The sequence below is a fragment of the Labrus bergylta genome, chromosome 15 (assembly GCF_963930695.1).
Source record: "Labrus bergylta chromosome 15, fLabBer1.1, whole genome shotgun sequence".
Taxonomy (NCBI): domain Eukaryota; kingdom Metazoa; phylum Chordata; class Actinopteri; order Labriformes; family Labridae; genus Labrus; species Labrus bergylta.
Genome location: NC_089209.1, coordinates 8702901 through 8730609, shown reverse-complemented (window position 1 = coordinate 8730609; position 27709 = coordinate 8702901). Strand labels below are relative to the sequence as shown.

Sequence of the window (27709 nt, the reverse complement as noted above, 5' to 3'; positions counted from 1 at the left end):
CTTCCAATTACTCAAAACGCTTTTACACTGCAGGTTGCATACCTACCCATTCACACACTGATGGCAGCAGTTGCTATGGAGTGTGTCCATCAGAAGTAACTAATCCCATTCATGCAATGCCGATGAAGCAGCATGAGCTTCTTGGGACACAATCGGACATGTGTCTGCAGGAACTGGGGCTCAAACCCCGGACCTTCTGGTTGAGTCGACCAACTCTACCACCTGAGCCACAGCCGCCCCACAAGAAAACTCCACGATGAATCTTTAAGTTACTTACTGAATATTGAAAAGATTTTACAGAAAAAGACTCCATTTCAGTGGGTTAATTTTATTCTGTTATATAAAAATAGTTCTATATTCTAAAATGTTAACTTGTGTTTAGTTTTTTGAATTACTGAAGAAGCCATATGGCCTCACTTTTGCATTCACACTGTGCATCTCACTCTGTTTTCTCTAAACAACTGCTGAATTTCTACAGAAGGGGCAATCATTTATATGCAACCCAACATCATTACATGAAAATGAGTTTGATGGATGAGAGATGTGTTCCCAAATGGGAGGTCGGGGGTTTTTTCCTCTGTCTGTTTTGCCCCTCCATAATAAAACTCTTTGTTTTCCATGTGCAGTCACTTATTGACGAGACCAACAAAAGTAATGGAAGTGCGAGCGCACTCATCTAGAAATGAATTTGAAGGTCGCCTGTTTATTTAATTTGCAGTCTGATTGCGTTTTCACCGCCTTGTTGCTATGGTTATGCAGGCTCGGATGCATTTAGAGCAATTCTTTTCTTTGCTCGGAAAAAATTTAGCATCCCGGTTTTAGCATGCAGGGTTAGAAACAAGCCCCGACAGCTGCTCGGGATGGAGGATTTTCAGGAGCGGAAAATTACTTCATCAGTTGAGGGTTTAATGTGCTGTTATTGATTCTGCACAGTGAAGGCATAGATGAACCAAACAAACTTTATCCAAAAGTATTTCATCCATTAAGAAGTCAGAGCCATCTTTCTTTAACTTTTATCAAACTCATTTATGAAGTAAAATGATTGAAAGTTCAGGAGTGCTTAATCACTAAAGGCCTGTACATATTTCATTTCACGTATGGAGCGACAAGTCATTTGACGAGAGGTTATTTTGATGCATGCGCGGCATAGCATAACGAACTGCATTGAAGACTGTTCCTTTCCACACCCACGTTTACAGAAGAAAAGATGTACTCAGTGGAGGTTCTTCAAAAAGAGACACGGCTTCTTTTCCTGCTCTCTGGCTGACAGCAGTGAATAGCCTTTGTAGAGTATCCTGGTTTCAAAGGCACATGAAGGCTGCTGCCTCCCACACACACACACACACACACACACACACACACACACACACACACACACACACACACACACACACACCTCGACATAGGACAAAGCAGAAGGACACTCCACACTCCTTTTCCCTTCACTTTACAACTAAAGCGACAGATAACCGTCTGCCCTTGACTCAGCCGATCTAAGTCAGTTTCTTGTTTTTGCAGCATGTTAAAATGATGTTTTCTCACTGCAGATTACATTTAAGAGACATTTGCATGTGTGTGCCGCTAACAATACGCTTTTAAAGGTTGTTGTTCAACACCCACTTTGTCGAACTGAAATCAGTGCCAAATGGAATAGGGGCACTTTACCAGACTCTTTTATCACTAACCAATGGCTTCACCTGAAGCAATTAAAAGTGGGCCATTTCTCCTGGACCCAATACTTCAGCCAGACAAAAGCCGACAGGTTCCGCAATGGTTAGGGCGCGCGCCCCATGCATTGAGGCTGTCGTCTCGAGCGGGAGGCCCGGGCTCGCATCCCGCCCGTGCATGTCATTCCCCACTCTCTCTCCCTGGTTTCCGACTCTATCCACTGTCCTATCTCTCTGCATTAAAAGCCCAAAAATAAATCTTTAAAAAAAAAAAAAAAAAAAAGCCAATTGGTTCCAATATTGTGTTGTAGCTTATAACCTTACATACTTTCATACTAATTTTCATCACCTCATCACACATCACAGATTTTCCTTGCAAATTAACTAACCCCCAATTTCCACAAAGTCCGTGAGCGCCTCGGTCTGTCAGCGCCGTTCGCTGCCACTTCAAACAGGCACACGATGAACAACAAATCCTCAGAAAGACAAAGTAACTCGTCCTTTTGCGCCTTTTTCTTTTTATTCTCGTGTGATCTGGAAGTTCTCCTGTGACTTGTGTACAGCTGCTCATGGCGGCGCTCTGCTGCTCTCAGGTTCCAGAAGCAGATCCAGTGGGGGCATGTGCCGTCAGACGGAGCAAAACCGTGGCGCTGACGGACCGTGGCGCTTACAGACTAAGGAAATTGGGGGTTAGAAACCATAAGAGAAAATACGGAAATCTCCCCCTTTAGATCACTGATCAGTGACCAGCCTATTTTTTCAGTTTTTTTGTAAACTGTCATAAAATCATCCAATTATCAAAAGAAATCAAGCTTTGTTATCTCGGGATAAAGACCTCAAATAATCCAGGGGGGAGTGGAGTAAATATATTGAGAAGACGAGATAAAGTGGACAACTTCAGGGTAAAAAACAACTTAATATAATTGATAAAATGTATAGCTGTATGTTCGTTTAGGGCCTCTGCATTTCAGAAACGGGGACTGGCAACACAACATAATTGGTCCCAAAACTCCACAACAAAAAAACTTCACTTTCTGCTACTGCACTTAACTTTAAGATTAGACTTGAAACGTGGGCTGCAGGATCACAACAGCTGAGTATTGTTTCTCAAGGTTCTGAGCTTGACCCTGAATTGACTTAAAAAATATGAGAGAACTTAAAAGGCTGTAAGATTTTCATGCTATTCAGCAGAACCAACAGCATGCCGGACCAGGCCTCGTGTTGTGGAGGAGTAGTGCGAATAGTGGTATGTTTCATCCTTTGTGCTGCTGATGATTTAGAGTCCTGCCATAGGTTCATGTGTGGGCGGGGCCAGGAACTCCTTATCTGGCCGTGTGCTGTGACAGCGCAGGTTCTCCAGAGGAATCCTGTATGTTCTCCGCACATTTCCTTGGAGTAGACTTCTGTTACCGGGCAACCTGACAGTGACTGAATCTGATCATCTGTTCCCCGCCTCCACCCGTGATGCCTTTACATTCCTCATGTTCCAGTACGCTCGTTTCGCGTCCTCCTAAATGTCAGCCACACATAAATAATCAAAGTCATGGAAGGCAGCAGCATGTTGTTTGGTTATGTTGCTGCACATTGAAACGCAGCAGTGATGTGAACAAACTAAATCAGCCTGTAATGTTTTCACAAATGGTTTTCTTGTGCAAACACTGACATTTGTTCTAATCGTTCTATAATAAATTGAATAAACACCCTAATTTGCCACTTTCTATTTGCATTTCATTATCGTGCTCATTCCCAGAAAGAAATGTTAATTTTAATTTCAATTCATTTGGAAGTCTTGCTGCTGCAGATAGGAAGAGCCCAACAGTGAATCATAATGGTGCCTAATTAGTATTAGAGTTTAAGCGTGACTGTTGCTTAATGTCTGCTCGGCTCACAAATTATTCCGCCATTAAGTCTGCAGAGTTATGTGTTGACAAAACCGAGCGAAATCGTCACCCTTGTTGCCTTAGAAGCTGCTTTAAGATGCATGTGCTTAGCAAATCTTCCACAGTTTTGAACTCAGCTTGTTTTTTTTTGTTTTTTTTGTGTCTCTGCAGAGATACAAGGCGGGGAGGTGTGATGAGATCCTGAAGTGGAAGCCCCCCAACCTGAACTCTGTGGACTTTCGCCTCAAGATCACCAAAGTCGGAGGAGAAGGGTAAGTCCTTGTTTCTGAGGAAACACTCTCCCTGTTGAATCTTAATAGCGCTCATCATTTTTGCGACACCCGGGGCTTATTCTGAGGCGTCCACACACGTGTAGTTGCTGCGTGTGTCTGTGTAAGAGGGATGCTTTGAATCAAACAAATCCATTGAATCCCTCTGACATTAATCTTTTCTCTACTATGTCATCTTTTTCTCTCATTTCCTTTTTCCCTTGGGCTATAAATTCGTCTTGTGGTAACGCAAGTTCATTTCTTTCACCATGATCGCAGTAATGCGCTGTAGTATCCCAGAAATGTCTTATTCGCTGTACATTATGTGCCCGTGTGTGTGTAAAGAAAAAGATGCCTTTGCCCTTCCCACAAGCTCTCATTGTATGCTTGTTATACCCTGCATGTTAATTATTCAAACAAACCCATGCTTAGCCGAGCCCTCTCCCAGGTAAGCATTTGAGCTCTGCAGGGAAATCACTACTGTACTAGAGAAGGTAATTAATCCCTGCAGGTCATTGCAGCTTTAAGACAGGTGTGCATTTCTGGTTTGAAATACAAAGTAGCTGTAGCATTCTGAGTTGTGCAATTTGTGTCCCTCAGCGGGTTATTTGATCTCTCCTTGGTCTGCCTTTGAATACAAAACAGTTTCACACACAAAACTGGTACCTGAAGGACATACAGTATCCATCAGAATGTAATGATCTATTTTTCTGTTCTCAGCTAGTTGACATTGTTGATTTAAAGTTAAAACCTCTTAAATAAATATCAGAAATATGGAATATGGTACAGATGTTCATGGTGGCCAACTGATGATTCCTTTATAACGTTCGCAATCCCCCAGTCTCTACAAGTCCATCTGTACATTTGACATGACTCTAGGTTTCTGATCATTCAGGTACCCGCTGTGTGTAGTAAAAACCATTTATTTGGAGAGTAACAGAGGAGAACCCATTGGCTCTTTAACTTTTTTATTAAACTCTTTAATTATTTAGTTATTTGCAGCCAAGCATCCTGTAGCTTACAATCAAAATTTTGACGCTGTCTCTCAACTCCAATGCAATTCTTACTGCTCAAGTTGAAAGTCCGTCTCTAAAACAAAGGCAGCTCACAGAAAAAACTGCTGGCTAGGTTTAGCTTAGCTTAGGCAGCCAAGATCAGGAAAAGTGCCATCTGGAATTACCTTGACAAAAACAACGAGCATAAAGCACAGTGCAAGAGACGTGGCAGTAAACTTTCACAACATAGAAATGCTAGTTTGATGATTAACCTGTTGAGCTTAAAGCACAACGAGAAAGCATTGGAAACAGACAACAGGAAGTCTTGAATAACATCATTTGCTAGCCCTGTTAATGAACATTGTTGTGAAGAAGCGAGAGCGGAGAAGATTATCGTCCTCATAACAAAAATGATGACTGGAGATACGCTCTGATTAAAACATAGAGGTGCATGTCAAATGTTTTTTTGTTTAAAAAAAAATAATGGCCCAAAATGTTAAGTAAATGTCAATTTACTCGTTGATAAGAAAAATGGGAGTTCTCGAATATTAAAATAACTAACAATGTCCATCCCTACTGACCACACCAAGAGCCCTCAGAAGTGTCCTATCATTCCCAGAGGCTATATCATCGAAGGATAAAAACTAATGAGTTCCAAGATGAGTGAACCCCTGTCTTATCTCCTCAACACATCTATTAAATAACAAAGAAAAACTAACGATGGATTTCCGCATAAAAAAATCCTAGTCCCTGCAGGACGTTCCTACTGTAGGATTAATAGTGGTTTGACTTTACTTTAACGCCACCATCTTTTTGACATTGTTAGATTTTACTGATCCCTTGTTATGAAACATGAGGGCAACATCATTTCATGATTTGTCCATTTGTACATTTTGTCCCAATCCGGCCTCAGTTCTGCTTTGTGTATTAGCCTTCAAACTAATGAAAGCATTCTTACATGTTTACTGCCATCACATACCCGGTAAACATTGTATCTTTTGAACGTCAGTATTGTGAGTATAATGGTAGGCGGACATTCACGTTTAGCTTAAAGCACCACACCGTCCACAAGAAAAATCTCACAGAGATGCTGGCATACCTGGAAGTTCTTTTTTTCAGTCTGCACAGCACAAAGCATTTCTCTTTTCTCTCTGTCCTTAAGTATTGTTTGTGTGAAGGCAAACAGACCCACACCAAAGAGCTTTCTGGTCACGCTGACTCTTCCCTCTGAGAGCCAGGTGACCTTCGAGACTGTCCCAGCTTTGTAGCCGCGAGCCTGCCATCATTCAGCGGCAGCAGACTGAGGGGAGCACAGCAGGGCACGGCCACTCATTCTGCTCCAAAGCCGCCCAGCAGGCCAACTGGTCAGCTTCTTGACTCTCCCCTCTGTGTGTGGGAGAACACAGAAGGACATTGTTGCCATAAGAGTTTTTTTCCGATCGTTTCCTGAAAGATGAATTCTTGCTGGTGAACGGAGTGCTCATCAGACCATCAGGGCTGGGTGTAGGTTTTCGAATCACTCTCTCGTTGCTGTCTGAGAAAGATGGGAAATGAACGTACCAAGGTAACAACTGTTCATTCATCAGCCCACACAGTTGATCCTCGAGCACGTGTTTGTGTACCACCAAGGCATACAGCCTCGCAAGTTTTTATTGCCTTTCTGAAAGAGAGCACAGAGGCAGACGGTGATTATTGCGCTGCTGGATGAGTGGAGAGGTGGAAAGGAACAAAATGGAAAGATGAAGCAGTTCCAGAAAAGGCATGCCTGTGCCCCTCCCTTGTGTGGTAATTGAACAGAGCCAAGCATTGTAAAGATTGCTTGAAACACGGATAATCTGATCCAGCATTTCAATGAGGCGATGAGTAATGGTTATATCATCAATCACCAGGTGTGTAGTGAGTCTGAAGACCAAGACAAGGAGAATGATTCAGACGGGGCTGCCTTGGATTGGTTCTCTAGAGGCCATCTTCAAGGCTTTCAGTTACTGGTGTTTCTACTCGGGGGACTCAGGTGTCATTACATCATCCAATCCATGTTCTGTGTAACGGATCCACAATGGAGACGATGAAGTCAGATGCACTCACTTCTGACTGATGTGTAGAACCGTCGGGGTAATGCTGGCGACATGTGAACAATAAACCTGCATGATGTATGAGGAAAATGTGTGATATGCTGTAACAATGTTATGTACTGTGCTAACAATACATTTTCATATTTTGATGTGTGCAAATGTGCTGTAACTTGCAGTTCCTGTGTCTTTCTACTACTTGTCATTTTTCCCACAGTACTTGAGTGTGGCATCTTCTGAATCCATAATACACAATAAAAAAAGCTGAAGTTCTGTTCTCTTTTTCTAACACAGGCTCTTCCCTAAAGACACTCCTTACTCAACCATGTCAGCTTACCTTTCAGTCGCCACTTAATTAAATTAAGTTGATTTGAGAGTTGTTGCAGCTAGCTCTGGGGCGCCATCTGATGAGAAAAAAACAGCATCGCTTTGAGTGCAGGGCTCAGTCTAAAAGGTCGTATCGTCACATGCTAAGTATGAAGGCATGACACAAGGACATTAGTCATCATCTCTTATTATTGTATTTTTAAGTAGTCTTTCCCCTTTGTGGCTGTGGCACATGTTTCTGCGCTGTGATTTATTATGCAGTCCTAAGAAAATTACACTTTTCTGTTTAATATGAAAAATGTAATTTGCAGCACTCTCCCTACATGGAGATCATTTCAGTTACAATTTTGATATTGAGTGAACAGATTAAAAACATAATGAAGACTCTCAGAAGGTCTGATGTTTTTAATATTCTATCTCTACAGAGTCAGTTTTAAGAGGCAAACTATCAGGACAGACCGTTTTTACAATCTGCACAGAATCATTTGGGTTAAAATGATGTTGGAAGGTAAGTGGGAGAAAGTGGATCTGGGATGTCGAGAGTGCGTCTACTCGTGGCTTTTTAAGCTTTCAGCTCAAACATGAAGAATTCTGCCGAACAAACATGGAGCCTGTCTTTGGACTCCGCACTCACTGAATGGATTTCTCTGTATGGAAACAAAGCTTTGTGGAGCTGGCGCCCTGATGACCCGGCTGTCTTCAGCTGGCACGTTATCACAGGAACTGTGCTGCCTGAACCCCAGCAAACACATTTTGTGGAATTTATTGCCTTTTTTCCCCACTTACAGTCTCTGGCATGTGTTCATAGGGTTTATGGATCATTGTTCATGAATATTATGATTCATGTTTTGATGTGAAGTATGTCACAAAAGCTGCTTTTCTAATTTTGCATATTTTACAACTAGAGTTAGCAAGCGATCTATTAAAGGCAGGGTCGGTTATTTTCAAAAACTAACATGATTTTGAAAGCAGCATTCCCTCAGTGCTCCGTCTGCACCCACCCCCCCTCCTCTCTGTGCTCCCTCAAAAGCCACGCCCCCTCACTTACATGCTCTCTGATTGTTGGTTAGTGCATGCAAGGGGGTAGAGAACGAGCAGGGAGAGGGGGAGGCGTGATTGGTTCATTAAATGGTGGCAGACATTGCTCAAAGTTTGTTAATGTTTACAACTGCTACAGATGACAGATTTTCTTTGTTCCTTTTTGCAGAGAATATGATTATAAAATTCTGTCAGGACCTAAAGACAATTTCAACCAAAGTCCTAAATAGTGTATTTGGAGAAAATGACCAACCCTGTCTTTTAAAGCCAAATCCAACTATGATTTGTAAACCTCTCTCAGTCTTTACATATTTAATTTATTAATCTGTTTTTATAGGGGCAACAATAGAGCATGAAGGACAGCATTCTATGTATGTTTGAAAAATGTCTCTCCTGAATGAGCTTTTCTACACAATACAATTTAAAAACTCAACAAGGAAATGCAAAAAAACAAACACAAACAATGACACAATGGAATTACCTTGAGAGTCAATAACAAGCTGCAGATATATGAGGACTGTGTGAGTCACCCCTCTTTTTAAAAGATGCTTCAACTTGAGGTAGAAAATGATCGCCTTTTGTCTTCCATTTTTTCATCATCTATTCATCCAGGAAGGAAAGAAGTCAGATTTTAAGATTGCACATCCTTATAGACAATTGTTTATATTCTTCCATTGCTTTAGAATTTGACATATTGCTCTGGCTGTTTGGTAATTCAGGTCTGATTGCACACAGTCCTCAGGCTACAGTGACATTTACCAGCGTCTTGACCGCTTCAACAACAAAAAAAAACCTGCCTGATGTCAGAGTCTATATTTATTCCTTTCATTTCTCTTGTTTTAACAGCGAACCTAACTGTTGATGTCGCAGAGTCATCTGAAGACAGCAGGACTTTTTTTTTTTTGTTACACACAGACCTCAGACCGTGAATGGCAAATTAAGTTAGCATCATGAAACAGCTTGTAAACGACAACCAAACGTCTGTTTTCATGAGGCACTCTGGAATAACCCCTCTTCAGTTTTCTCATCTGGAATAACCCCTCTTCAGTTTTCTCATCAAATCTCATTCTGTTTTTCAGGAAACTGCGTCATGATTGGTTTAATTGTAACGTTTATTAGTCCTGCAGGTTCAGGAAAAGTGGTCACACTGCACGTTAATGGGAGGACTGTGTCTTATACGGTCTTGGCACATGGCAGCGTCCATCGCAGCATGGCTGTAATGGCTCTCTTAATGCCTACTGCTGCTTCCTTCCTGCTTGTGCTAGCTATCATTACACAGGAGGGGGGCTGGTGGGAGATGGGTGGATGTTGTTCGGATTTCAGCTCCATTTGAAATCTCTAAACTTGGTGCGTCAGCTTCACTATTTTTTTATTCCAGTCCTTAAAATCATTAAACAAATGAAAGCGGTCGTAAACTTATTCTCGGGCACACAATCGCACAGATTTAGAGTCTTGAATTATCAAAAGGCACGTGCGGGTGTTCTTTTTGTGGAGGGAGGCTACGGAGCGTTGTGTGACTGAGACATCTGTTGGGTGTGATCACTGGGATGAGACACAAGCACTGCACAGATACTCGCAGGGATTCTGTACATGTGAAGCCCAGTACAGTCTGAATTGAGCTGGCTCACTCAGCTCACAGATGGGGCTGCATTAGTGCGTACCCCTCCTGTCCCTGTCTCTGTATATGTTCCACATATCTATTACTGCCTCAAACGACTCATGAGCGTCGCCCATACTGTGCTTTTCTCTTTTAAGTTTAGAAACGTCAAGCTGTGCAGGGAGACAGAAGGGCTCATGGAGGTGTAATCTCACTTCTCCACTGCTCTGTTACTAGCTGGAAAAACTGGAGCGAGCGGCGTAGTGATTTCTTTGCTCCGTCGTGTTTTTGTTTTTTTTTACCCAGATTATGCTTGTGTCGAGATCCCTCACCGAGGGTGTTGCGGGTGTTAACCATGATCTTTTTTGTCTTTCCAGGCTGCTTCCACAGACTGTCGGTTTGCTCTACGTCGGCAACTATGACAGGCCCTTTGCGAACATGAAGGTGAGAAAACAAATGTGTTGTTTGGTTTAATTCATCCTTGTGCCAACACACCAAAGCCCCCCCCCCCCCCCCCCCCCCCCCCCGCTCTGCGCTCTTCCAGTTTGGCTTTCACACGTCATGAGATTGGAGTTTGGTTGATATCAGCTGAATGCCAGGAATAGAATGACGGCACAAAATGTTTGGCAAAGTTGGTCCCTTCATCTGCTACTATTACATGAAGAATTGGAGCAGTTTTAAAGATGTTCACTTTAGTTGTTTTGATCGCCATTTAAACTCTGGAAATCTGCCATACGTACTTCCTTTACTACACATAATCTAACCCTCTTTAAAAAAAGAGTTTCCTATTCAGATTCTGCTTGAATTCAAATTCAGCACAATCCTCAGAACATTAAGTGTCAGGATAACAAGCACAAAACACCCATTCCATCAATGCATCATACTCACCACACCTTTTCTCTCAGTGGATCTTTTTAAAAGAAATCCTGTTTTTTTTGTTCTCTTCTTCGTTTCAGTTCTTTCTGTTAAGTGTAAAGCTGCTCGACACTGAGACTGCAGCCATGTTTCACATGTTATATTGTCTTGAGCTGATGCTACACCTTTCACTGGACACATGACATGTGTAGGATGTTTTCTTTGCCTCTAAGGATTTAGGATGTACTTCTTTCAAGGATATCCCCGGGGCTTATTGTCTGTGAACACACAGTGTTGTGTTTTATGGAATACGACTCTCTTTATGATTATTTGACCTTACAGCAAAACCGGCTCGATCTGCGTACATATATGTACACAAATACACTCTTTCATAACAGAGGTCTCATCCCCAGTGTAGCTTTGAAACATATAATTGATGAAAGCACTGAGTGCTGACATTTTTCTAGCATTGAAGTGCATTATTCTCTCTGCTATATACCTCACTGTTGTTGTTTGTTACCAACACATGACAGCTAAGATGAAACAAGTTGATATTCAGGGACTGGAATGCTCTTCATTATACAATACTGCATTGTAGACAAAATGAGATCTGGTATATTGCTACTGGAAGCAGAACAAATGTCTTTTTAAGGAGCTAAACTATTGGAATATTGTAAACTAGTCTCAGGTGGAGACACATTAAGGAGATAATACATTCATTTGTCCTTTGGTTTAATTTGGATATAGATTTCCAAAATGCTATTACACAAAATGGTAAAGCACTTTGTTTGACTCGATGCCTCTCAGTATGTATAGTCCCTTCAGTAGTCACTGTTCCATTTTAGCGACACAGTGAGTGACTCTTCCCCCTTCAGGATTGTCACCATTGTCCCAGTCTTCATGTATCAGCCTTGGGCTCTGCGTCTAAACAAAGTCTCTGTTTACCGTTCGGTCCCTGAGCTCCTCTCAGGGAGACAGAGCAAAAGCTGCAGCCCTCCGGTCACCTTCTGTCTGCTTTCAGGCTTCTATTTCTGTTGTGAGATGTTATTTACAGTCAGTCTATGTGTGAATATGCTGAAAGAATGCTGATAACATGCCAGCACAGGACATGAGGACTTGTCATTTCAGCTGCCTGAATAATGCTCCTGATAAAGCTGACATGTAGTGACACCTCTGCACAGCCTGTGTCTGTGTTTGTTTGGTTGTTGGATGCCTGCAGTGCAACACCACAGACTATTGCTAAGATTGCACTCCTCAAACATGTCAGTAAGACCATTAGGTACAATCTGAAACACATCCAGGAGCTAGCTCGTTTAAAAGCAGTGACTGCTGCAAACAGAAAACTTCTTTTGGAATTAGAAAAAAATGTTTGAAACTTTGTGAAAACCTGTCATATCGGTACACTTACTTTCATTTGGAAGAATAATTAGGTGTATTATTCCTCATACAGAAGCGCCCATCAGGGGTTCACTTGTATTCAGGAAGGAGCTTTCATAACAATTCCTCAGCTACTGTTGTCGTCGTGTCACCAAACCTCGAGTCTCAGACGAGTCGCGAGTCACCAAAGAAGAATCCGAGTCAAGTCTGAGTCCTTAACACGGAGTCTGAGCTGATCCAAGATAATCCTCAGTCCTCCATTTAGCTCATTAATTAGTTAATTTATTTAACAATGCACGGTGCTCCTGAGCTGAGTATTAACATGATCTAAGTCGTCATGTTTATAATGTACCTAGATCTTAGAGGGTGTGACATTGTTATAACACAGAGCCAAATTACCATTAAATAATTATAGATTATGTTGAGCAGTGAAAGCTTTCTTTCTTTATTATAAATGCGTCCTTGTCACTGCAGTGACACATTTAAGCAGCAAAGCTAAAACCTCTTTTAAACCTTTCTAAGTTGACAGGATGGAGGAAACTCTCCAGAGAGGACTGATCAGCATCTAAAATAACAGCTCTGATGGAGATCAGTCGGATTTATAAATAGGACAGCTGTTTCACCCCAAACTATTTCAATCTGTGAAGCTCCTCTTGAGTGTTTAGGACCTTTTTGGATTTGTAGAAATAGAATTTAATTCACTTGATTCTGTCGGATCCTTTCGGTGTGTCTGGACATTTAAATAATGAATGAAGTTGCAGCGTTTGTGTCGTGCAACCCTCTTTGGGAGCCTCACTGATCATTTCTGCCGCAGTGGGATCACTGCAGGTGCCTAATGAACTCAAAAATACACGGAATCCTCTCGCTATTATTCAGAATATAATGACGCCGTTTGCCCAATCCACATACACAACACATTTACCCCTTTGGCAGAAAAGCAATTTTGCCCTAAATGTGTCCTAACCCCTACTAGACTAAGCCCACCAGCTGCTGCAGCTTCATATCTACTCAACAGATGTTTGCCCCATTTCAGACTGCTTTATTCGCAAAAGTGCCATAGCTAAGCTCAGCCACCATCTTGGTTTTGTTCATTCATATTGATTCCAGGACGGTGTAATATCGGTGTCTGTGAATTCACATTGTGAAACTCGACACAGTGGGAGCTCCACATAGACACACAGTCAGACACCCGCACGTGCCTTTTGATAGTCCCTCATTACGCCTCCACTGCATTCAGATTGAAGGCGAAACGTCACGGGGGGGGGGGGGGGGGGGGGACATATCGCGGCTTGAAACTGTACTCTGAATTCGGCTAGTGAGATTAAGATCCATCTTTTAATCTAACTTGTTAAACTTTGAGATCTCATTCTCTCTGTTTTATCTCCCATTAAGGGGTACAACAGCTAATCCTGCTAAAATATCCGTTAGTTCACAAGTCTGATTGCTCCTGTTTGTTGCCTTTTTTGCACATGAAGCCATTTGTCCTCTTCACAGATCTCAGCAGCTTGTGCAATGACTGAACAGACAGCCAGAGTTAGAGACATAAATCAGCAAGTTGTGCTGAACCACTGGTTGCCTCTGATTCACATGCTGCTTCAGAATGCAGGAGGAGTTCTCAGTCCCTCCAGGTCTGAACATTTAGAAAAGATACAGTAAGCTAAAGCCTGGGAGTAGTAATTGCTATTGATTCCGTATTGAGGTTTCTTTTCCCTGCTTCATGGAGTCCGCTCCCTTTATAGACCTACATGTGGTCTGATAGTACGGCTCATTAATCATCATAATATGAATGACGTGACTGATCAAGTCACCGGAGACGGAGATAAGAGCATCTTTCTGTCAAATAACGGCTGCTTCTATGAAGCGCTGAGAGTTTGTCAGTGTGTTTGTGTGTGTGTGTGTGTGTGTCACCGGTAGAGTACTGAAACAGTTTTTTCCATCAATAATTTGAACGTCTCTATATGCATCACGAGACGAGTTGGAACAAGAACTTCGAATCAAATCAAGAGTCAAGCTTTCTTCTGTAAACTCAATATTGGGAAAGTGTTTTTTGATTTGATTCAGATTTATTTCTTGCCTTCAGCTTTTTGTAAACGACATGGAATGTGAGCTTATGAAGCATGAATTATGTCAAGGTAATTGAATGCACTTCCACCAGAAAATTATCAATCACATAACAAAACAACAACAACAACAAAAAACACATCAATTATAAGTTTGAGAGGTGAAAACACACCGGTTTCAGTACTTTTTCTCTTCTCGAGTCCCCCCCCCTACACACACACACACACACACACACACACACATTATTAGCTTGTTTTCCTCCTCTTAGATTTCCTCACATCTGACACCACAGTCAATCTGGAAATGTGCAATAATAACGGGTATTAAACAAATTGACCAGACGCCCGACGCAGTCTTTATATAATAGGTTTATGAGGAGTCGTTAGTCGCTGGACTCCTGTTAGTTTCTTCTCTGATAAATTGCCCCTTATAATGACATCATCAATAAAAGAATATGTGAGTTGAGTAGTTTTTCCATATACAGTATATGAGTGTACAGCAGACATCAGATTTATTTAATTCAACAGCATAGTAAGGACTGTACAGCAGCTTCTTCCTTGTTTCCTCCCAGGGCGCGTTTGCTGGAGTTCATAGTTTGCATCTTATATCCTCTCCTCACTTACATATTCTTTCATCTATTTCCTCGATATTAAAATGGACCTCGGTGCTGCGATGTCGCAGACCTGCAGACTGAGTTCTGATTATGTCTGGAATAAAACAAAGACGGGGTCACTTAGAGCGCCATGTCGCACAGAACAAAATACTATTCAAGGATATTAAAAACGTTGAATCTGTGCTCATCCCTGACGCCATCTCTATAAAAATTCCTCGAGTGATGAACAGTAGAGCAATGTGTAAGTTCAACAGCCCTTGCAGATACAAGTATTTGATAGGAAAGCAAAGGGGGAGGGGAGTTTATATGTTGTGCACAGACTGTGAAAAGGTCAGATGCCATAAACTCCCAACAGTCTGTAGGTGTTTACTCTCCTTAATGTCATGCTGGTTTCCTGCTTCCCAGTGATGAAAACTCTCGGTCCTGTTCTACCAGACTCAAGATGAGTTTATGTGTTGATTCTAGGATGTGACTTTAGGAATAGTCCAGCATTTTATGGTATTGTACCTACAAATGTAAACCAAAGTCAGGTAGGGGAATTTATCTTTCAACTCATCACTGTCCCTTTACCTTAATTACACTTATGTTCTGGTTATGTTCTGCCTATCTTTCCTCTTTATTTCAAGCTCTGGCTGTGACAAATCAAAATAAGTTAAGGCTCTAGTTGTAGACTGCAGTTGTTTTTTTTGTTTTTTTTATGTCATATAGTCGACATCCAGACAAGCCATTGTTACATGTGAAGAGAGCAGAAGGCTTAAAACTGAATCATTTCTGGCAAAAGAAAATTGAAATGTCTGGCAGTACTGCTTTCTTATCTTGTTAGCCTCATACATCAGTGCTACACTGGCTGATAAAGTCCTCAACGTCCCTGAAAACTGGAGGCACAAGTGTGCCGCCCATAATGTGGCAGATTTGGACGGATTAGGCACCGAGTGGGGATGAGTAAAGACTGCCAACATGTCACCCTTCACCAGCAGGGAGAGGCCCCGCCCCTCTGTAGCAGCTCGCCCTGTCTGCCTACACTGCCCGTCACCGCTTTCTTGCAGCTTTCTGCGTCGAGCCAAGAGATTGTGTCGCTCACTTAGATCATCAGCCGTCCCTCTCCCAGTATAAACTGTTTGATTTACAGTAAGTCATAATCATTCACGTAGTGTTTTCAAATGGAAATCAGAGGCAAATGTTTTTGAAATCACAACGACGACTAAACGGGCGTGTTGGGAAGTTGTGATTCGTCCTCCTTCCTCTCACACTTTCTTTTGCTTCCCGTGTGATCTTGATCCCCGCTGTGAGCCCAGACGCCCCACACTCCAGGGATCATACAAGCCCTCACTTTGTACTTTTCGCCAAAACACCGGTGCTTTCCTGGCAGCAGTGGTCACTGTCTGACCTTAGCTTGAGGTCGGCTTTTCTGTCTTTAAAGCCTCTTGTCCAGACATCCTGAAATATGACAAAGGAAAAAAATGTCTTTGTGAATACTCTTGTTGCTGTTTTGTTCTCTCCTCATAACCAACCATTGCACTTGATTTTTCAGCTGCACTTCTTGCTCCTCAGACAGCCCTAGGATTTGCATTTTTCCAAGTCTTAAGAATCCTCTCAGCGAGATTCAGCCCCTCGACAAATAAACAACAGATGCTCAAATGTCTTCTTTGACTCATGCTTAATCCTCACTATCTTGTGCCATTTTCATCCGCTTCAGCTGTGTTTGAGTGTGCTCCGTGTGCAGTTTGTTTTATTTTCAAAACAGAGTATGATGTAACAAGTCAGTGATCCCGTGTCGATCAGTAGGAGGAGCGGGAACTGTTGCTACTGCTTTGTTGAACGCTTCATGAATCTTAGAATCTGCTCTAACCTAGAAAGAAAAACAGACGTCAGACAGTTCAAAGAAATAAGCACTCTGTATCTACAAATTCTCGTTGTTTTGGTTGGGTTTTACAAAAAGCATCTACATCTTTCCTACAATGACATGGTTGTTGTGTAGATTAGATTGAGTAAGGGTCTGTCCTTCCAAAAGCTCACTATTCAGAGCGGTTTAGCACACCTTGCCTTCCAGAATCATCCTGTACTTTACAAAGTGTACACCTGGATGGGCAGCTCCTTGATTCTTTAATCTTGCATTTAAAACTGCAACACGTGCTGCAGACCGAGAGTTTTGAAACCAATGAAGCACATTCTGCTGGAAAGACTCTGGAATTTTTTTGATTTTGGATCAACACAAGAATTGTATTATGTGTTCCATTAAAGAAAGCTCAGGTATCAGCAGAGCAGCACGGTGGTGCAGTAGTTAGCACTGTTGCCTCTCTGCGAGGAGGTTCCTGGTTTGAATCCCTGTGGGACACGGCTTCGCTGTGTGGAATTAGCATATTCTCCCTTTGCATGCGTGGGCTCCACCCAGGTTCTGCGGCTTCCTCCCACAGTCCCAAGACATGCTTGTTAGGTTAATTGGTGACTCTACATTGCCCGTAGATTGTCTGTCTCTATATGTCAGCCCAGTCAAGGGTGTACCCCGCCTGTCAACCAATGACAGCTGAGAACAACTCCAGCCCCCCTCGATCAGAAATGGGAAAAAGTGAGATTAGCATCAGGATATTTAAACTTTAATATCTGCTGAAATTCATGGATTTTTTTAAACTACATAATCCATTTGTTACGTTTTTTGTAATGAGGTGAATCATGAGGGGAAAGTCATTACATTAGATGAGTTTCTTAGAGATGAATGGGTTTGAAACGGTGACTTTTCACTTCCAGTTGTTCCCTTGATGATGACATTTTGCAATTGTCAGAGTAACCCAGTGTTGTTTTTTTTTTTTTTTCCCCCTGTCTCCATTAAACAAGGGGAATATGTGAACCAGCGAATATATCTGCTGCAGTCAAAAACTACAGCTCATTATAGCTTACGTTTCACTTTTATGTACTACATTTATTGCTTTATGTGCTGCCCTCCAAGGCTGCCTGAAGCTTCACTTTGCCTCTTAACTGCTGCTCAAAGTATCCTGTGGTAAGGAAAGTAGTAACAGCAGCAGTGAAGACGATGATTTGCAGCATATTCATGACATGTTTGATAAACAACATGGCAGCTACACGTGCCAATCATTGGGAGCCATTGTTATTCATGAATGCAGCAGCATGTCTCTAAGCAACTCCTTATAATGGTGAGGCTCCACACGAGAGGGAGAAGGCGACACTGTCGTAGAACAGACTGTCACAGCCTCTGAATGTGGCTGAATTCATTCCAGGGTTTGTAATTTTCACAGACAAAGATGGCAGCAGAAGACAACAAAATTACACTTTCATGTCATTCACTGTCTGTGATGAAAGTTTTTTGTTAAAAAACTGTCCTTTCATTGTGTTTGTGTGCAGGCAACTAAAGAGCTGAAACAGTACGACAACAAGATCATCGAGTGCACCTTTGCCAGTAACACCTGGGTGTTCATGAGGCAGAGGGTGGACAAGAGCTTCCCCAACTCCTACGACACGGCCATGGGTGAGTGTCTGTCCTTCTCTGCCCATTTGTATTCCATACCAGGACCCGTCGACACTTTAATTTCACCAACAGATTCTCTTGTGGGAGCTTTTTTTTTTTTTAGCATCGTGCACTTTACAAATGAATATGCATTTCCATCCACCAACATTATTTCATGATGAGGAGTTAGTTGGTCAAGATGGTCAAGAGCTGCTGGCACTCAGTTTCCAGTTGGGTGCCATTTAACAGCTGCAGAAGAAGATGGATTTGCAACATGAATACATATCGCATCCACTGCTCATCATGCCTGGTTTTAAGCCACAGCTGGCAGCTATTTCTTTTCGAGAAAAAGCTCCATTAAACCCTCTGTAAACTGCCTGCCCTGCGTTGAACAGCTGAAGAGGTCAGAGTTAGCAGATAGCTGGTAAACATTGCTCGGGCAATTATCAGCTTAGGACAGATCTTTTGCCCCGAGTTGAGTACTGTTAAGTCTTGGTCAGGTGGTTCAAAACGTGAACTCCTAAATGAATGTTTAAGTTGTCAGCAAGTTGGTAAGTAAGAAACTCATTGCTAAATATTTAATCAGGTCTACTTTACAAGATAAAGAGAAATGTTTGTGCCACTGTTCCAAGCAGAAAAAACCATCAATCTACTAAAAAATTGCAAAAATTTTGCCAAAGCCATGCAGGTTTAAGAGACGAGCTACAGTAACACCTTCATGCTAATGTGCAGCAAAAAAAATGTTCTGATGTGAACACAACATTTTAGGTTTTATCACCTCAAATACGTTTCTTTCTAAAGTTTTTGTCTGATATTAATCTACAGAAATGCTTGGTCTTTTCAAAGTAATGGTATTAAGGTTTTGTATTAGCTGAGCTGTATTCCGTCTTCAAACCAAAGGTAATAGTCTGAGTGTCTCAGGTCAATGGAAGAAGAATGTTCATTCTTACCTCTTTAAAAGGCAGAGTGAGTGAGACTGAAAAGTTGACCCCAGTTATAAACCCCTTTCCTAAGTGCTGACTTTATAATCCTTTATAAGTTTGAACATAAATGTTCAAATTGCAAAGCAGTAAAAACAAGAAGCACAAGCGAGAGAAAGCACATTTTAAAGAGTGAATTGAATCGATAGAGGAAGATAGATAAGGTCCTGAATTATTGAGCTTTAGATCCTCAGGCTCGACACAAAAGCACCTTTTATCTTATATGAAGACAGATAGCAGTCTGTTCCTCCTCAGGCTGCTAACAAGAAACATTTCTATGTAGAGAACAGTGTGTTTACACGCACAACACAACTTAGGCTTGTTGTTTCAGTTTGTTTGTGAGTAGAAATCAGAACACACTTGTAGGCTGTGTTGATTGTGGTGTGATCATGTATTTAAAGGTTTTTTTGCATTCATTGAAATCACCATATAATGCATGTCGTCAAACGGAAAAGACTTAAAACCAGGATACTGATGTGCTTTGAAACAGGCTTGTGGTTAAGTTTTTAGAAATCAATCAAATTGAGCTGTATTGGTTTCCATTGGTTGACAAGTGTACATTTCACTTCCATGTTTAGGAACAAGTTTGGCCTGTGCTGCAAAACTTGACAAATCAAATAATGCTAACATTAGTCATAATTAGTTGGGTCCCTAGTTTAATCAGAGACTGTATAAAAAGCTGGACAACATGACAGATCCCCAAAAGTGAAGCAAAAATACAAACATACCCACTACTGACTGGCTGCAGTATAGGTCATAAAGCCTGCATCCCCAATGTTAACAGATGGTACATGTGTCAAACTATAAACACACATCATCATGTGTTTTTCTCAAAGATGGATTCTGTCTTCATAGTTATCTCATATCTTTCTGATTAACAGTTGACTTGAACGTTCATTCTGAGAAGTTAGATTTAAATTAGTTATTTGATGCTATTAAAGGGGTGTAATGGCGTGATTGACAGCTCTGTTAACAAACGCAGCTCCTGCAGCACCGTGTGCACCAGATTAGCAGAGTAGAGGAGGAATGGCAACAGGAAGCGTAACACACTCTAACACATTAGTCATTGAACTTTCTATGATGCTGACTATCTGCTTCAAACACAAGCGTCGACCTGAGGAATCTTTGCCATTTTAAAGGGAAGATAAATGTGTGTTTTGGTTAGCAGAAGGGGTGGGACACTAATACCATTGCTCCACCAGCAGATCACTGCTGCAAAGACTCTGGCTCCAAAGAACCAATATGTCAGCGCCAGTCGCTTCATCTTTGTGCAGCAAGATGAGTTTGAGACGTGTTGTCCATTTTTATATACAAAAAATGCTAAACTCTCTCAGAAATGGTTTCTTCAAGAGCTAATTTCTGCTGCTTACTTGAAGTAAACAGTAAACACACAGTTTACTCTAGTCATGCAATGATTTGCTTGTTGTTATTTGTCTTTAAAAAGCCGACAAGATCTTGCTTATGTTGCTTAGGTGAAAGAAGATACAAAAGAACTGCCTGTCATCATGTCTGTTGTAACTTCCTTCTTCCTTTTCTTGTTTGACTCTCTCTTCCCAGCTGTGTGTAAAAGCATCCAGGAGCCCGTCACGAAGGCAATCCTCCTGGAGTACGTGGACCGCTGTGCCCAGGCAGTCCAAGCACAGAACCGGAAACACCCACCAGACCCAGACTCTGAGCTAATGCCCCCTCCCCCTCCAAAGAGACCCAACAGGCCTTAGCCCACAGCGGGGCTTTCCGGACTGCTTTACAGTCATTATGTGCATCTACATCACCAGCCACATCAGCACCAAACAGAAAAAAAAGACATATCAAGGCTCTCTACCCTCAGCACATTGTCTTCATCCTCCTGCCCATGTAAGGAGATCAGAAACCTTTGATAGACTGAATCACCGTCATTCATTTACCTTGTAGACTCGTTTGTAGCTTTAACTGCTGGTGTTCTTATTAAAATGAAAGACATGATGCTTAGTTTATTTTTGTTTGGATTTCCTATTTATCTTTTTTTAAAGTCTGAGCTAATTGGTATGTATCAACAGGGATGTTGTTATGGCTGTGGATAACACCTGGCGATGACTACCTTGTTTATGCTTTGTCGACTAGTTCCTTTATTTGTACTGAAGGAAGAGTAAACATCATAAAAGCTCAGTCTGCTGTCTCAATGCATTTCAATCAGGAAGCAACACTTAGTAAGAGTTTAGATCATCAGAGAGGATCTCATTTAGAGGAACACACAAATTAAAGAGGGTTTGTTTTTACAGAATCATGTACAACTCTTGAAAATCTGTCAGGGTCTTTCTCTTTTTTTTTTAATCTCCAGTCGGATAAAAATGAGATCTCAGCTCTTTGTTTCATAAGCTTTTGTCCAAAGGAAGCCCATCTGTGTGGACTTTTGTTTTAAAAGGCCACATGTGTGGGCTGGGAGATGACAACATGATTACACAGCCTCAACAAAACTAACTACAAAAGAGGACAAACAGAGAAATCAGGCTACAGATGGGTGACAAGCTCACATTAAGCACCACAGAGAGAAAGGTGGAAAACTGTTTTATTTCTTTGAGCTCCAGCAGAGGGATTAAGTCACTCATATCTAACATCTGTTCATATTTCAAGCAAAGAGATATTCAGAGGTAGGAAGATCTGAGGCTACGTCTGTTTCATCCACACTGGTCACCAGATATGAAACGCTTTTTCATGGCAGCTGGCTTCAGAGGACGGTGATACACTTCACCAAAGCTACGGTTGGTTGGTTAGTCTCAAAATGGAGATAACTCGAGTCAATAATCAAAAATGAAATCTGAGATGTAGGAACTGGAACCGCCATAGATAATACCACAATATGTATAGAGATTCAAATTTAACTCAGGTTCAGATGCACTTAAATATTAAACATTTGTGGACTTACATTTTATAAATATAAAAAAAACTATTTTTTATATCCAGAGAGTACACCTGTATTTAAGCCTCTTTTTACAATGCTTTTATTCTGGAATTCCTTTAGCTCGTAAACATCTGTTTCTATTTATTTGGCCCGATCAGTATGAGAACACATGCTAAAGTTGCACCTCTATGCTAACTGCTAACTATTGCACCTGACACATTGTGAGTTCAATAGCAACATTTCATTACAGATGAGCTCAGTGTGCTTTACATTGAGGTTAAAAACAAAATCAAAACACAGCATACACATAAGTAAAAGTGTTTCCACAGTCATTAATAAGATACAGAAATCTAATCAAAGCACACATCAGTTACCACAAAAGTGATCTCACACACACACACACACACACACACACAAAACTTAACTATTCATATGCTTTGGAGAACAGAGGTTTTGAGTGTTTCTTTAAAAGCAGACACAGTCGTGATGGACCTCGGGTCAGCAGGGGGTTTGTTCCACAGTAACTACAGGCTGACTTCAACATACTGTTAAAGGCTGCACTACTCATGAGCATGAGCCATTGTTCAGGGAGATGTCAATCAAAATGTTCGGCCACGCCCCCACACAGTTTCAAGAAATTCTCTTATCATCTAAATGAGCTGTTTTTGAAGTGGTGTGTTATAGTTGCATGATGTTCACTCTTATCGGTTTTTGTGGATAATTAATGAGCTATTCATGTCAAGCTTTACTCTCCACTGGCATTAAAACACGTGAGACAACACACACACAGGATCATAACAGAGCAGCCTCTACCTGGCTTATCAGTCATCCCACTGCTGATATCATTCAGCTTACCGCAGTTTAAAAAGCCTTATCTGTGAAATCTGCAGCCTCCAGACAAACAAATATTTATCTACGGCTCCTGGCAGAAATTTGAGGATGAAAAAACAACAAAAAACGCTCGCTCCATCATCTGACAATAAAAGAAAATGTGTCCACTCTGCTGCTCGATCAAGCTGCTGCTGCTGTCGGAGGTGAAGTGTTGCTCCTGTGCCGGTCTCCCCCCCCGAGCTGTTCAACACGCCTTACGGTTGACTTCTGACCTCCATCTGGAGGGCAAGATGATGAAACAGCATTCCCATCAGATTTTTTTAATCACACTCATCATTGCACTTTTATTTAAATCTCACAGGAGAAACCTTGTTGCCAGGGAGCATTTGATTTGTTTCTCATCATGTTGCCCACGTTGTTGCCGGTTGCTAGGAGGGTTGCCCATCTGCACCGTTTATCACCCACTGTAGAAATGATTTCGTCGGCAGCTTTCACATGCGACGCATTAGAAGCACGAGCACGACTGCTGCTTTGTTTGGTGCGGATTCTTTTTGTAATCAAAGCAAAAATAATGTCTCCATCAGTATAAATGAATTATTACATGAGGGAGTATCTGTCTGGAACAAAGTGGGGTTACTGTATGCTCCAGAACTGAGTCCATATACGGGGTATGACCAAAAGTGTGTGTTTCAGAGCAGTAGTTCAAGTTTGTTTAAAACCTGTGTTCCTGCTCTGCTGTGTCTCATTTTGAGGTATCACATTTGAGTGACACAAATGGTAATTCATGCCATGTGGTGAGTCTACATCAGAATTCAGGGAACAAATGTGAGTTAGTGGAGTAAAAAAAGAGTGTTACAAATCCAGCCTGCATGTGTGTGTGCATGTGTTATTTTAGTTCCTATCTGCTGGTGCCGGAGGCGACTGTTCTCCTTACAGCACAGATAGATGAGCTGTATACCCAGGGCTCTCTACCCTCTGGCTGGCTGCTTCCTCATCAAAGCCGCGCTCACCTTTTGGTCACAAGGTTTCTGCTATGGAGACATCGCAACTCTCATGCAGCAGGTGAATAATCCACAGCAGCACACACATTTCTCTTCTAGTATATACAGTGCACTTCAATTCATCCACCATCTTTGCAAAACAGGCTACAAAACTGCCTTTTTTCTTTCATATCTGAAACCTGTTTATTCCAAACCCCCTTGGCAGTATTTTTTATTTTTTATTTGCTGGGATTTCATGCATCACCTTTTGTAACATCGCCAATGTGGAAGCTGAAAAAAAGGAACACATGGAAAGGAACATCAATAATGTGTTTTTTCTTGTCCTGCGTTTGTGCCCCCGAGTGCAGAAGAAATGAACGGGGGTATCGGAGTGGGGGGGGGAGGCCTGTATGTGACTGTATGGATCAGGAAATGTAAACGCTCTCTGTGTATATGCATGAGCACAGGTGGTTCAGCGAACATTATGTCCTTCCTCCATCCTCTCTCTTTCGGCTCAGGTGTTTGGAGGCTGGAAGCCGCCGAGCTCCTCGTTGATATTAAATCAGCAGAGACGACTCTCTGGTCATTATCATCTTAATATAATCCATACTTTGAATAATGCATTCCATGTGGCTCTCCCTCAGTCTCTGCCATCAGAGGGGCAGACGTGGACTTTCCAATTCTGTGCAAACATAAATGTGCTGACGTACTATACTTTTTAATTCTTTTCATAAAAGAAAACGAACCTAAACGCACCATTGACACAAGACACGAAGTTTGTCATTTACAGCTGGGTTTGAAATGTCTCTATTATTTCTTTACAGTCATGGGTGCATGGACATGATCTCAACTTTCAAAGCAGACACCTTGAACTTTTCGCACATACAGTATGTTACTGCAAAACATGATGCAGGAATTAGTCGTAATAAATGAATATATTTCATTAACTTCACACAAATGTATTCCCTTCAAGTGAATTCAGTTTAAATGTATAAAATGCAACATCTTCATTTTCTCCATTCTCTCCATTGAGTTTTAATTTGTCCAGATACTTTGAGGGAAACAATATATATAAAGGAATATTTACTGAAGTTCCCTTTTTGGACTTTTTGACATTTGGTAGTGCTAAGAGCAGTTTGCCTAATACTGACCTAAGACTCATTCGTTTGTCATGTATGCAGAGATGACTTAGTTATGTCTTAGGGTTGGTGTTACAAAATGGCTTTAAGTAATCAGAGACATTAAACACAAAGGAAGTAGTTGATTCATGTTTTTTCTATAAATTCAAAAGTTGTTTTCAAACGGATAAGTAGTTACTTTTTCATTCACTGCACGGACATGTTGATATTTCAACTGTGTTATATTAGAGTTGAACTATTTATTGGTATTTCATCTCAAGTTTCTTCCCCGAGTGAAAAAAAGAGAAAAAGCTTCTGTAGATAATCTCCCAGCCCTTATCTCCACTGAACCCATAAATCTCGATGGTGAAAAAAGACTTCATCTGATTGGATTTAATAACAAGCTTTGCTCTTGATAATGAAGTCAGACAGGTCTGACCTGATTACCCTGCTGAAATTAGAAATTTAATTGCATACATTTTTCAGGCCTTGGAGTCAGGGAGGCATGGCACCACAAATCTATTATCTAGATTCTCCTCCTCATAAGCTCCTCTCAGGCATGATGCCATGTGCTAACAAATGACTCCTATTTTGTGGGGAATGGCGATGAAGCTGCAAAACTGCTCCTCCATCTGGATCAGAAGGTGTAATCAGGAGGGCAGACAGCGATCTGCTGGCATCGTTTTGTACCAGGAGAAAAACGATGCCTACATCGTGATCTTAATGTACTCTATGATCTCTACGCTCAAATGGATTTTTTTTTTTTTTTTTATGTAAATGATCAGGACACAGAGGTGAATCTGAGGAGACAGAAACTGCAGTTCCTGTTATATTTCTTAAAATTCTCAAGCTACTCAAATAACTTTGATGTCACAGTGTCACGGCACTCTCATCATCTTCAGCACTGATGTGATGTTTTTCTGAGTGAAACTACATTTGCTCCGGTTCATACAGCCTTTCAAATGTACTGAATCACTCAAGTGTACGTAAATATATTGCAATATGGAAGTTTATGCCAACTTAAATCAAAACCTACACCTTCTGTATGACCTCTCTGTTAGCTGCTGTGACTCACTAGCATACAGCCAATTTTTGAAAAGACTGGCGGGCCAGCTAATCGTCCAAATGATGCTAACTACATTTTGTGATTTATTGACATGGCCTCCGTTTCGAGATTGGTCGTTAAGAGTATTTTGATATTTTACATCAGTAAAACATGTTTACAGCATGAACACATATGCTGTTTCACAATGCTGACTACACACGTAAATGGCACACAGGCTAACGGCTAACTACAAGTGATGTGCAGGTAAGCTAGTACTCTGCGGTCATATTTTCCTACACTCCATGACGATGGTCCCTAAATCCAAGATAAATTATCAAGATTATGTTCCTGTTTTTGAAGAAAAATTGTTCTACAGAAGAAAAAAAAACTCAATTATATCACCTTGATAGCGACTTAATGTTCACTAGCTAACGGTCACAACTCATAACCTAGTTCTCTTTTTTCTTTTGTTTTATAGGAAGAGAAAATGTTTAAACGTCTGTTCAACCAATTTTTAATGATATCAATAGAAATATATAGCTAAATAAAAGGCATAGTTTTCCTTTAAAGCATTTCAAATATTATCAGTAGTGCATTGTGTTGAGATACCTGAAGCCAGCTTTGTTTTCATAGCCCATGCTGCAGAACTGCAGTAATGTACAAGGACACGCTGTGGATGTTGAATATCACTGAAATACAGCCTTAAGCATCAACATAAAAGTGTGTAGGCCAAACTGCAGTCTATTTTAATGACCCTCAGTGATTTTCTTTAGAAATGTCAGCTACAAAACAACAAGAGAAAATTACATCTCCTGCACAAATGTGTCCTTCAACCTCCATCTGACATTCTTACATGCTCCAGACGTAATGGAAACAAGCAGCATCAATAACACTCTTTAATTTTCTGGGCTTTTACCCCTCGGTGGTCTGAGGGATGGGGAAATCATTGACTTTAACTTTGTGAAACTACAGAAAAACTTATTGGTAAAGTCATTTGATGTTGATTACAGAAAATACTGTTGTTACAGTCACTGGAGACAGCTTTGGGTTGGGGGGGGGGATTCAATAAAAATGGCCTGACCTTTGCAGTGTGAGTGCGGGTAATTGTTGCTCATTTCCCTCCTGCTCTACATGAAGTCTCAGGGGCTTTAATGGAGCACGAGCTGAGTAAAAGAGTCCAACTGTGAAAATTGGAGAATAGCCTACAACTCTTTAAAATCCAACTGATTTTACACTTAAACCTCCATTTAGTCGACTTTGGAGGTTTGATTGTGAAACTGCATATGAAAGCATTATCACAGGTTGGAGACTAACAGTTTGTAAGATGTGTCCTTTATCAGACTGGAAGGATCCAATAAGGCTTTTTGACCCAAAACACAAATTCAAGAGTCTGCATTGATACAGGAGTTTGACTTTTGGTACGTGATCCACAAAGTCCTGTTTGAGTACATCCAAAATGTATCTCTGAGACCTGGATACCACACTAATAAGTAAGTAAGTAAGCTTTATGAATGTAGAAAGTTTCCACAGAATTATAGGTCACTAAGTGCTTTACACAACACAGTAGACCATACAGAAACAAAAAACAGAACAAAGAGGATTGCTGGCAGTGTGGCATGATAAAATCCTGAATGCTCAACAGGGGCGCAAAATCCAGGTCTGTTTGATA

General features: G+C 41.2%; 1 protein-coding gene across 1 annotated transcript in view; it reads left to right on the top strand.

Annotated features, from left to right (window-relative positions):
* rngtt (RNA guanylyltransferase and 5'-phosphatase) overlaps window positions 1-21333 on the top strand; it is an 81866-nt gene extending 60533 nt beyond the window's left edge. Inside the window, exons 13-16 of the mRNA XM_065963821.1 lie at window positions 3719-3819; window positions 10220-10286; window positions 18106-18229; window positions 20746-21333. Of these exons, the coding sequence (XP_065819893.1) occupies window positions 3719-3819; window positions 10220-10286; window positions 18106-18229; window positions 20746-20906 (453 nt within the window). The 3' untranslated portion in view covers window positions 20907-21333. The remainder of the gene's footprint in view (window positions 1-3718; window positions 3820-10219; window positions 10287-18105; window positions 18230-20745) is intronic.
* Window positions 21334-27709: the final 6376 nt, after the last annotated feature.